This window comes from Bison bison, unplaced genomic scaffold, assembly GCF_000754665.1.
Source record: "Bison bison bison isolate TAMUID 2011002044 unplaced genomic scaffold, Bison_UMD1.0 scf7180017864289, whole genome shotgun sequence".
NCBI classification, from domain to species: Eukaryota; Metazoa; Chordata; class Mammalia; order Artiodactyla; family Bovidae; genus Bison; species Bison bison.
In genome coordinates, this window is record NW_011494861.1 from 21,025,726 (window position 1) to 21,038,633 (window position 12,908).

Below are 12,908 nucleotides of genomic sequence, written 5' to 3' on the forward strand. Positions count from 1 at the left end.
GCGGTGGCAGCGGCAGCGCCAGGGTGAGGGGCGGCCGGGCAGGGTCGGGCAGCTGAAGGGTGCTCCGCCTGCTTCCCGCCCCACTGCCTCTTTTACCCAGGGCCGTGGGCAGTCCCCTTGAGAGACTTTGGGAGGTAGGGTTGGGAGGGGTCAACACCCCGCGCCCAAGCCGAGCATAGTTGGGAGAGGGCGGGCAACGACAAGGTGGTTGACTTGGAAGACAACGCGGGGAGCCTCTCCGTAAGTTTGGGCTCTGGAGAAAGTTTGCCGTCTGAGCGTGATTCCGCGGAGCCCAGTGCTCGCGCTGCGGAGGAAGGCGTGCTGCGTTTGCCTCCTTCCCAGTCCTGGTTCCGGAAGAGTGGGCGAGAGAGTCTCTGATACGAAGTCTACAGTGTAGAGTGAGATCTAGGACAAGCAGAGTTAAGGCTTCACCAAAAAAAACGAGCCAGGAACTTAAACTTTTCACACGTTAGGTCGCGGCAGGGATTTCTTGAGGCACACTTGGGTTAATCATCACAGATTGGGATTTAGACTTTGAATTATATAGGAGCTTTCCCAAACCCAAGTTTCAGAGCACCCTCGTGGTATTGTTTCTGCCTAGTTTACCTTTAAAAGCCGCATCTCGGTTGTTTATATTCCACTTTGGGCCATTTTAAACTTTTTATTATTATTTTTCCTCTTGGGTTTGCCTGCTTTTCTTCATGAGCAATGATTCTGTCTTAAATCTTGTAGGTGCAATGTCTGAACAAGAGCGTATACAGGAATGCCTGAGGAAGGAAATAAGGTCACTTCTCATTTCCACCAAAGATGGTTTGACCCCACAGCAGTTGGAAAAGGAGTACCTTTTGATGGTTGGCAACCATTTACCGCTCCGAATCCTTGGGTATCGGTCCACAATGGAGCTGGTGTTGGATATGCCTGATGTTGTCAGTGTCTGCCCCTGTGGGGATGGTACTGTAATACTGAAAGGTAGGTTTAAGATTTGGAGGTCTATGAACTTTGTAATAATAATCACTTGGTAAAGAATTGCTCTAGCTCTGCAAGTATCCTGCATTCCAGGCAGGGGATTTTACTTTCTTGAGGGAGAAGAGAGATCATAGGCACCTTTGAGGTTGTGGGCAGAGTTAGATCTTTAACACAATCAGGAAACCCTCCCCAGAATGCTGTGCTTTCACAAAAACTACGTTTTGCGTATGATTTCATGTTTTAACATCTTATGTCAGGAGAAACTTAAACAAGGGGACTTTTTAATTATGGAATCTTGTTTTAAATTTCATGAAGCACAAAAACATCATTGTAGGGAAGTTTATTGTTCATCTCTAGAGTTTCAGATCTTTCAGGAGTTAATTAGTAGCAGTGTTAACCAGTTGGGTTCCGCTGTTCTCCGTCCTCCAGTAGAGAAGCTAACAAGCTGTTGTCTAAAATGCAAGAAATGGAGTAACCAGGGATTCATGTTTATCGTGCCACCTAGATACAAAGCTCCTTGGAGAGCAAAAAATTATATAACCACAGGTGCAAAGAATGAAGAAGGGAGTCAGTTTTCACCTAAATATGATTTCTTTTTTTTTCTTCACACCTCCTTAGCCATCCCAGATGAGTCCACCAAAGGAATAGCAAATTTAGTTGCAAAACAGAAGAGCAACCATAAGGTTCGAAACTCGGTGCAGAAGGGAAGGGCCAGTGTTTGCTCTGGTCCCAGCTCTCGCCGGCGAGTACCTTACCGAGGAAGGGTGCCCCCTATTCTTCCAGCTGTTGTGAAGAGTGAGTTGAAAGATCTCTTGGCGTTATCTCCTGTTCTCCTTTCTGATTTTGAAAATGCATTTGCCAATCGATTTGGACGATCATTCCAGTATGTGCAGTATGGCTTCCTCTCTATGTTCGAAGTGCTGAATGCTGCTTCAGATGTTATTTCTGTGGAGCAGACCAGAGCAGGTTCTTTGTTGACGCTGAAGAAGAGTGTATCAGAGGAAAAGCAGAGAGGATGGCCTGCAGGTAAGCACATTAGCACAAGTAACCATACTGCAGATCAGCAAATTTTGGAGCTGTTGTACATATGTGTATATATGTATACATGCAATGGCTAAGCTCCATTAGTTTGTTGAAGTTGAATCGTGGCTCTACCACTTGATAGCCGTGTTATCTCAGGCGAGTTACTTAAAATGGCTAAGCCTTTAGTCCCCTCATCTCTATAATAGGAATAATTATACTTGGCTCTTGGAGTCATACTGAGGATTAAATGAGACAAGATCTGTAAACTGCCTGGCTACTATTATGAAAACATAAGATCAGCTCTCTCTGGAGTGCTGTAAATGAACATCAGTTATGTGTGTTCAGGTAAAGAAGATATAGTATAGAAAATTAAAAGTTTAAAAAAATAATACTGATCTGTGGCATTTGCTATCTGATCTTGGCTATCACTGAATCTTTGATACCCTAGCAGGCATTTGTATTAATTTATGTAGTGTAATGATAACCACCGTATTTGTATAGCATTTTACCTTGGATTCTCATACTATAGACAGGTTGGGTGAGTAACTGTCTTACAGATCAGAAAGCTAAAACTCAAGAAAGTTGAATGACTTTTCAAAAATTTCATGGCTAGAAAAGTGGTACAGCTAAAGTTAGGTACTGAACTCTTATTACTGCTCATTCAGTGCTTTGCGTACCCAATTACTGTCTCTCTTAAAGGCTCAGAAGACTAATATGATTATTGATATAATGTCTCTCTAGACCCTTGACAGTATAGAATCCATTCACTCACTGCCTATTCGGGGAACTCTATGCCCATTTCAGTGATTTTTCTTTTTCTCAAAATCTGTGTTTTTAGATTAATATATAAAAATCATGAGACTATCATGAATTTATAAACCAATATTTAAATTGTGATGGGAAGTGTAATTTGACAAGGATATGGTAGGGGGTTTACAGGTTCTAGTCAAGGAAGACTATGGGGGCCACTGAGTGTTTTGTGTCTAAACCTCAACGGCATCAGTATTCTTTTTTTAAAAATTTTTTGGCTGTCCCATGCCACTTGTGGGATCTCTGTTCCATGACCAGGGATGGAACCCAGACCACAGCTGTGAAAAGTGCTGAATCCTAACCACTAGGCCACCTGGGAACTCCCTGTGTCAGTATTCGTGAGGTGCTTAAACTTTGGGAGAGTAACTCATGCTATTCAACTTATATGAATTTGAGTTGTATAAAGCAGTTTGACAATTTAATGAATTGTAGAGGGTGGATATTCCTTCCCAGTGAATGAATTGTTGATTTTCTCCACCCATAGTCCGTTATTCCTCATCAGGATATCTTGGAAGTAATTTTTTTCTCTTGTCAGCTTGATTTTAGGGTAAAGAAAGAGCTAGGCCTTGCTGGGGTTCAGTTATCTTTCATGTTTTTTAACAATATACCTTTCTCCTGTGGTGTTTCCCTACCTACTAATCTTGAAGAAAAGAATCTAAACTCTAGGATAACATCCTTTATTCTGTAGCTTTTCATTCTCCACCTCTCCCCTCATAACCACTAGATGGTTATCCAGTTTGAAAAGCATAATTCAAGCAGATTCTTTATTTGAAGACTTAATGGTCTCCTAAACAAGATACAGCTTTTTTGATTTTTACCTATTGAGTCTTGCCTCTGTAATGATTTTCAGGTGTCCTTAAGTAGAGTTTTAGAAACCCCCAATCTTTCAGTAACACCTTATTATCTCTTGGTTTTGTTCTGTAGATGACTAATCATTTCCATTGTATGTAAAGTTTATTGGCATACTATGAAAATGCAAGCTGACTTTTTAGTTCTAAGGGCCTAACCTCTACATATAGCCACTAGAAAATAAACTAGAAATTGGTAGTAATAATTTTTCTCTCCTCTTCTTTTATTCACAAAAGGTAAGATTTTCACCCAACCTTTTAGAATGAAGCAACAAGGGTCATATCCCATAGGCTTCCCAGTAGCAAAGGCATGCTTTTCACAACCCACTTCAAACATGGAACCACCAAAGCAAATACTGGGCATGGAAAGGAATTCTAGATCAAATGTAATGGAGACTTCAAGGCTGAATCACAGTGAAAAATTAAACCAGGTAAGATGTCTGAGTTTGGAGCTGTAAATACACCAAAACTGTCTGTAAATTTAGTGGTTATTACTTAACTCTCATGGAAAAATTGCCCTTTTGAAATTCAAGTCATTCACTTATTTCAGATTTAACTTAAGCATTTTCTGTGGCTTTGTGGTTTAGTAAGAAGTGAGACCTGGCAGTGAGAAAAGAGTACAATTTTATCAACTCCTTGGTTTCTACTATTTTCTGCAGATGATTCCCAAATCTGTATCTCTAGTTCCATCTTCTCATCAAAGTTATAGAAGCATATTTGCAACTTACCTCATGAGTATCTTCACCTGAATGTTGGCCCTGACACTGCAGTCCTGGTAATGTGACTGTAATGCTGAAGGACTTTGAGTAAAAACTATTAGAGTAGAACCAACAAAAATGCAGTTAAGTTTGCAAGGTGAACAAGTAGAGCCCAAAATAAGGTCATGGAAATTAAAGACATAAAAGTGCCTTATTTCTACATGTAACTTTTACATGTAAAGTTTTCCTAGCACCATTTATTGAAGAGACTGTCTTTCCAGCATTGTATAGTCTTGCCTCTTTTGTCATAGATTAATTAACCACAGTTGAATGGGCTTATTTCTGGGTTTTCTATCCTGTTCAATTGAGCTATATTTCTATTAATATTCTTGTGCCAGTATCATACTGTTTTGATGACTGTAGCTTTGTAGTATAGCCTGAAGTCAGGGAGCCCGATTCTTCCAGCTACATTTTTCTTTCTCAAGATTGCTTTGGCTATTTGGGGGTCTTTTGTGTCTCCATACACATTTTGAGATTTTTTTTGGTTCTTGTTCTATGGAAAATGCCATTAGTAATTTGATAGGGATTACATTGAATCTGTAGCTTGCCTTGGGCATTACAGTCATTTTGACAATATTGATTCTTGCAATCCATGAATGTGGTGTATCTTTCCACTTGTGTGTATCATCTTTTATTTCTTTCATCAGTATCTTAATAGTTTTTGGAGTACAGATCTTTTGTCTCCTTAGGTAGGTTTATTCCTAGGTATTTTACTCTTTTTCATGCAGTGGTCAATGGAATTGTTTCTTGAATTTCTCTTTGTGATCTTTTGTTGTTAGTATATAGAAATGCAATAGATTTCTGTGTATTAATTTTGTAACCTGCAACTTTACCAAATTCATTGATGAGTTCTAGTAGTTTTCTGGTAGATCTTTAGTATCTTCTATGTGTAGTATCATGTCATCTGCAAACAGTGACCATTTAACTTCTTCTTCCCCAGTTTGGATTCCCTTTACTTCTTTTTCTTCTCTGATTGCTGTAACTAGGACTTCCAAAACTATGTTGACTAAAAGTGGTAAGAGTTGACATCCTGGTCTTGTTCCTGATCTTAGAGGGGATGCTTTCAGCTTTTCACCATTAACTATAATGCTAACTGTAGGTTTGTCATATATGGCCTGTATTATGTTGAGGTATGTTCCCTCTTTGCCCACTGTCTGAAAAGTTTCTATCTATAAATGGGTGCTGAATTTTTGTCATGTATACAATGGAATGACACTCAGCCATTAGAAAGAATGAAATAGTGCCATTTGCAGCAACATGTATGGATATAGAGAGTGTCATATTGAGTAAAGTAAGTCAGAGAAGTATTGTATGACATCCCTTATATGTGGAATCTAAAAAGAAATGATACAAATGAACTTATTACAGAACAGAAACAGACTCACAGACTGAGCTTATGGTTGCCAGGAGGGGAGAATGGGGTAAAGGATACTTATGGAATTTGGAATGGGCATGTACACACTGCTATATTGAAAATAGATCGCCAACAAGGTCCACTGCATAGCACATGAAACTATTTTAATGTTATGTGGCAGCCTGGATGGAAGGGGAGTTTGGGGGACAATGGATACATGTAATGTGTATAACTGAGTCCTTCACGGTTCACTGGAAACTATCACAACATTGTTAATTTGCTATACCCCAATAAAAAAATAATAAATAATAAAAAGTCCTTTTTTCTATAACTTTAAAAAATTAGCTTTAGTAACTTAATTTACATATAGTAAAATCTATCCATTGAAAATGTACAGCTTGAGTTTTAACATATGTATCTAGGTGTGTAATTGCCATCAAAGTCAAGAAACAGCATTTCAGTCTTCCCCACAGAATTCCTTCATGCCACTTTGTAGTTGATCTCTTTCTCCAACTACAGCTACAGACAACCAATACTTACTATAATTTTGACTTTCCAAGAGTTTCATATGAATGGAATTAAATAATGCTTAACTTTTTGTGTCTAGTTTCTTTAACAGGATGCTTTTGAGATTCATCCAATATGTATCAGTAGTTTATTCCTTTTTCTTATTGAGTATTGTTTCTCTGTATTGATAAACCTCAATTTATTTTCCATTCATCATTAGATATTTGGGTTGTTTGCTGTTTGAGGTATTATGAATAAAGCTGCTATGAACATTTACTTATACTTTGTGTGAACATTGACTTCATTTGTCTTGGGTCAGTACCTAAAAGTTAGATTGTTGGGTCAAACAGTAAGTTTAACTTTTAAGAAATTACCAAACTCTTTCCAAAGTGGCTGTACAGTTTTACTTTGTGAGCTATGTATAAGAGTTCCACTTGCATCTCTCTTAACATTTGGTATTATCAATTTAAAAAACAGTAGCCATTTAAGTGGGTGTATGGTAGTATCTCCAGTACCCTTGCCTGGAAAATCCCATGGATGGAGGGGCCTGGTAGGCTGCAGTCCATGGGGTTGCTAAGAGTTGGACATGACTGAGCGACTTCACTTTCACTTTTCACTTTCATGCATTGGAGGAGGAAATGGCAACCCACTCCAGTGTTCTTGCCTGGAGAATCCCAGGGACGGGGGAGCCTGGTGGGCTGTCGTCTATGGGGTCGCACAGAGTCGGACACGACTGAAGTGACTTAGCAGCAGCAGCAGCATGGTAGTATCTCATTATGGCTTTAACTGAAGTTTCTCTAGTGATGAATAATATTGGGTATATTTGCCCAGTGGCTCAGGGGTAAAGAATCCACCTGCAGTGCAGAAGATGCGGAAGACATGGATTCAATTCCAGGGTTGGGAAGATCCCCTGGAGGAGGGCAAGGCAACCCACTTCAGTCTTTTTGCTGGGAAAATCCCATGGATAAAGGAGCCTCACCAACTACAGTCAATGGGGTTGCAGAGAGTTGGACACAATTGAAGTAACTGAGCATACATGAACACACCATTTGTATATCTTCTTGGAAGTGTCTCTTCTATCTTTTGCTCATTCTTAAAAATCAAATTTTCTTTGTATTGAGTTGGAAGACACTGATTTTATAAGAAATATATATTTGGTCTTCATCCTTTTCTGGCACAGATCTCCTAAAACCTTTGGAAATTCCTAAGTAAAGAGAGCAATAAAGGTGGCTTTTGTTATTTTAATGAGGTGGCTTTTGGAAAGCACCTAAGAATTGCTAATTCTTAGTTAGGTTCGACCTGACTCCATTAGCAACCTAATGGAGTCAACTATGTAATTGGAAGGTTAGAACGCTTCAGTCCGGCTCTAAACCTCCTAGGAGCGTAGAAGAGTTGGAAATTAATTTCATTCATAGCCAGTGGTTAATCAGTCATGCTGATGTAACGATAACTCCATGAAAACCCCAGAGGGTTTGTAAAGCTTCTGGGTTGGTGAACATACAGAGATTTGGGGAGAGTGGCATGCTAGGAAAAGGCGTGAAAATTCTGCACTCCTTCCCACATACCTTGCTCTCTGTATCTCTTCCATTTGACTTTTTCTTGAGTTATATCTTTTTATTTATTTTTCATTCATTAACAAAACATATAATTGATGTATAACATTATATTAGCTTCATACAATAGGATTAAAACAGGATTAGATATATGTATGTATTGTGAAATGATCACAATAAGTGTAGTAAACATCCATTACCACACAGTTAAAATTTTTTTTCTTGTGGTGAGGACTTTTTAAGATTTACTCTCAGCAACTTTTAATTATAGAATGCAGTATTATTAATATACAGTTAATACCTATGTGTGTGTATATATATTTATATATAAAAGAAGTACCATGTTGTACATTACATCCCCAAGACTAATTAGTTTATAACTGGAAGTTTGTGTTTTTTGAGCATCTTTACCTCTTTTGCCCACCCCCTGCATGCTGCCTCTGGCAACCACCCATCTATCCTGTTTCTGTGAGTTTGGTTTTCTTTATTGTTTTTGTTGAACAGATATAACATGTAAGTAAGATCGTGCAATATGTGTCTGACTTGTTTTACTTAGCATAATGCCCTCAAGATTCATTCATTGTTATTACAAATTGTGGGATTTCCTCCTTGCTTTATGGCTAATACACATATTCCACAACTTCTTTATGTCTATCAATGAACACTTAAATTGTTTGTGTAAATGCTGCAGATAATATGGGTGTGCAGATATCTTTTTGAGTTGGTATTTTTGTTTCCTTCAGATAAATACCCAGAGGTTGCTGGATGATATGGTGCTTCTTTATACCATTTTGTATGGTATCTGCACCAATTTACATTCCCACCAACAGTGCACAAGGATTACTTTTTCTCTACATCTTCATCAGTACTTGTTATTTCTAGTCTTTTTAATAATAGTCATTCTACCAGGTGTTAGGTGATATTTCATTGTGGTTTGGTTTGCATTCCCTGTGTTAGTCCCTCAGTATCCAGCTCTGCGACCCTGTGGACTGTAGCCTGCTAGGCTCCTCTGTCCATGGAATTCTCCAGTTGAGAATACTGGAGTGGGTAGCCATTCCCTTCTCCAAGGGATCTTCCCAACCCAGGGATCGAACCCAGGTCTCCTGCATTGCAGGCAGATTCTTTACCATCTGAGCCACCAGGGAAGATGATTGTTTGTATCAAGCAGCCCCTTTTCATTTACTTGTTCGTTGTCTGTACATTTGGGGCGGGAGTAGGGGGGAATGTCTATTCAGATCCTCTGCTTATTTTTTCAGTTGAAGTTTTTAGGATTGTTTTTTTCTTTGATGGTGAGTTGTGGAAGTTCTTTTATATATTTTGGGCATTAATACCTTATCAAATATAAGATTTGCAAATATTTTCTCTCATTCATTTTTTGATAGTCTTTTTTGTGCCATAGGTTTTTAGTTTGATTGTAGTCCTCCTTGTTTATTTTTGCTTTTGCTGCCTTTCCTTTCAGTGTCAAATCCAAAAAGTCATTTCTAAGACTGAGGACAGGAGCTTATCTAAGTTTTCTTCCAGGATTTTTATGGTTTCTGGTCTTACGTTCAGATTTTTAATTCACCTTGAGTTACTTTTTGTGTGTGGTGTGGAGTTCTGCCCTTTTATTGTTGTCATTGTTTAGTTGCTAACTCGTGTCCAACTTCCCTGTGACGTCCATGGACTGTAGCCCACTTGGCTCCTCTGTCCATGGGATTCTCCAGGCAGGAATACTGGAATGGGTTGTCATTTCTTTCTCTAATATCTTTTTATAATAAACCAGTAATCTAGTAATTGAAATGTTTCTCTGAGTTCTGTGATCCATTATAGCAAATTAAATTGAACCCAAGGAGAGGGTTATGGAAACCTTGTTTATAGCCACTGCTCAGGTGGCAGCCTGGACTTGGAATTGTCATCTAAAGTCAGAGGATGCCATGGGTGTTCAGTCTTGCAGAACTTGGCCATGGAATCTGAATGCTATCTCCAGTGTAAGAATTGAGTTGAATTGTAGGATACACAGCAAATAATAAGTCATTAGCAAAAAAACATAAAGCAATGTATACATTAAGATGATGTATTTAAAAATATATTCCAATATCAAATAGCAAAGTTCAACAATGGAAAACTGCAGTTAATTTTGCACTGACCTAATATATTTGGGTAGAGTGTTCTATAATGTCAGTAAAGTTGGTTATAGCACCATTGAGGAATTCTTTATTTTTGCTGATGTTTTCCTAGTTTTTCCTTTAATTGCTGCAGGATCAGTGTTGAAATATTTAAATATAGTTGTGGATTTGTTTATTTTACTTTTTAGCCTTAGATATAAATCTGTTAGGTGCATATATATTGAGCTGGCCAAAAAGTTTATTCCATAGCATCTTATGGAACAACTTGAATGAACTATTTTAGTCAGTCCAATATTTAGGATTTATATGTGTCCTGATGAATTGCCCTATTTATCATTATGAAACACCCCTTTTTATTGTTCATAATATTCCTTGTTTTGAAGTTTACTTTGTTTTATATTGCCATGGTGATGCTAGCATTCTTTAGATGTTAACACTGTATATTTTTATATACTTTTATTTTTAACATACTTCTTTTATATTTCAAATGTGTTTCCTTAAGACAGTGTATGGTTATCTTGCTTTATTATTTACTCTGTCAGTCTCTGTAATTTAATGGGCATATTTATACCATGTATATTTAGTGATTTAAATCTGATTTTTGTGTTTTAAATCTGATTTTTGCAGGTTTTTCCCTATTCTTTCTTCTGGATTAATTTTTAAAAGTAAAAATTGTAGAGCAGTTTTAAGTTCTCAGCAAACTTGAGCAGAAAATACATCAGATCAGATGAGTCACTCAGTCGTGTCCAACTCTTTGCGACCCCATGAATCGCAGCACGCCAGGCCTCCCTGTCCATCACCAACTCCTGGAGTTCATTCAGACTCACATCCATCGAGTCAGTGATGCCATCCAGCCATCTCATCCTCTGTCGTCCCCTTCTCCTGCCCCCAATCCCTCCCAGCATCAGAGTCTTTTCCAATGAATGAGTCAACTCTTCGCATGAGGTGGCCAAAGGACTGGAGTTTCAGCTGTAGCATCATTCCTTCCAAAGAAACCCTAGGGCTGATCTCCTTCAGAATGGACTGGTTGGATCTCCTTTCAGTCCAAGGGACTCTCAAGAGTCTTCTCCAACACCACAGTTCAAAAGTATCAATTCTTCGGCGCTCAGCCTTCTTCACAGTCCAACTCTCACATCCATACATGACCACAGGAAAAACCATAGCCTTGACTAGATGAACTTTTGTTGGCAAAGTAATGTCTCTGCATATGGAGTCTCCATATTTTCACTGCCCCTACGTTCAGGCGGCGTCTCTCACTATACCATGAGCATCCTGCAGCAGAGTGATACCTTTGTTACAGTTGAACCTTACTGACACATAATAATCACCCAAAGTCTATAGTTTACATTAGGGTTCACTCCTGATACTGTAAATTCTGTGGATTTTGACATGTGTAATGACATATATCTACCACTGTAATATCCCAGTATATAGTTCCACTGCCCCTCACATTCTCTGTGCTCTATCAGCTCTTCTCTTCCTCCTTTCTAGCCCATAGCAACCACCAATCTTTTTACTGTTTCTATAGTCCCGCCTTTTCCAGAATGTAATATAGTTGGAATCATACAGTATGTTGCCTTTTTATATTGCTTTCTTTCGTTTAATGATATGCATTTAAAGTTTCTCCGTGTGTTTTCATGACCTCTTAGCTCATTTCACTTTAGTGCTGAGTAGTAGTCCATTGTGTGCATATATTGCAGTTTATCCGTTTGCCTCCCGAAGGACATCTGGTTTGCTTTCAGGTTTTGGTTACGAATAAAGCTGCTGTAAACAGTCTGTGTGCAGTTTTGTGTGTAGACATAAATTTTCAGCTCCTTTGAGTTAATACCAAAGAGCCTGATGGCTTGATTATATGATGAGAGTTTAGTTTAGTTTTGCAAGGAACTGCCAAACTGTCTTCCGAAGTGGCTATATCATCTTGCATTCCCACCAGTGTGAGAGTTCCTGTTGCTCCACATCCCCATCAGCATTTGGTGTTGTCAGTGTTTTGGATTTTGATCATTCTACTAGCTGTATTGGAGGAGGAAATGGCGACCCACTCCAGTATTCTTCCCTGGAGAATCCCATGGACAGAGGAGCCTGGTGGCCTGCAGTCCATGGGATTGCAAAGAGTTGGACACGACTGAACAACTGATATACACTAGCTGTGTGGTGATACCTCACTGTTGTTTTAATTTACATTTCTCTAATGACATCATGTTGAACATCTTTTAATATGCTTACTTTGCTATCTGTATATCTTCTGTTGTGAAATGTCTGTTCAGATATTTTGCCCTGTTTTTAATTAGGTTGTTTGTTTTCTTATTGTTGAGTTTTAATGGTTCTTTGTATGTTTTGTTTGACAAGTCTTTATCAGATATATCTTTCGTAATTTCTTTTTTTTTTTTTTTTTGCAGTTTGTGACTTTTCTTTTCACTGTCTTTATATTCTGTCTTAGAGCAGAAGCTTTTTATTTTAATGAAGTCCAGCTTGTCAGTTATTTTTTTTAATAGATCATATCTTTGGTGTTATATCTAAAAAGTCATTGTCATACCCAAGGTCATCTTGATGTTCTCTAATGTTATTGTCTAGGAAAAGCAATGGCACCCCACTCCAGTACTCTTGCCTGGAAAATCCCGTGGACAGAGGAGCCTGGTGGGCTGCAGTCCATGGGGTCGCTAAGAGTTGGACACGACTAAGCAACTTCACTTTGACTTTTCACTTTCATGCATTGGAGAAGGAATGGCAACCCACTCCAGTGTTCTTGCCTGGAGAATCCCAGGGACGGGGGAGCCTGGTGGGCTGCCGTCTATGGGGCTGCACAGAGTCGGACACGACTGAAGCAACTTAGCAACTTAGCAGCAGGAATTTTAACAGTCTGTATTTTACACTTAGGTCTCTCTGATCCACATTGGGTTAATTTTTGTGAAAGATGTAAGGTCTCTCTCCAGTCAGTTTTTTTGCATGTGGCTGTCCAGTTGTTCCAGCACCATTGTTGAAGATTC

General features: G+C 38.8%; 1 protein-coding gene across 1 annotated transcript in view; it reads left to right on the plus strand.

The window, feature by feature from the left end:
* Nucleotides 1–737: 737 nt before the first annotated feature.
* TDRD5 (tudor domain containing 5) overlaps nt 738–12,908 on the plus strand; it is a 77,290-nt gene continuing 65,119 nt past the window's right edge. Inside the window, 6 exon segments of the mRNA XM_010850151.1 lie at nt 738–969; nt 1,585–1,992; nt 3,879–4,101; nt 7,020–7,083; nt 9,830–9,872; nt 10,657–10,666. Of these exon segments, the coding sequence (XP_010848453.1) occupies nt 738–969; nt 1,585–1,992; nt 3,879–4,101; nt 7,020–7,083; nt 9,830–9,872; nt 10,657–10,666 (980 nt within the window).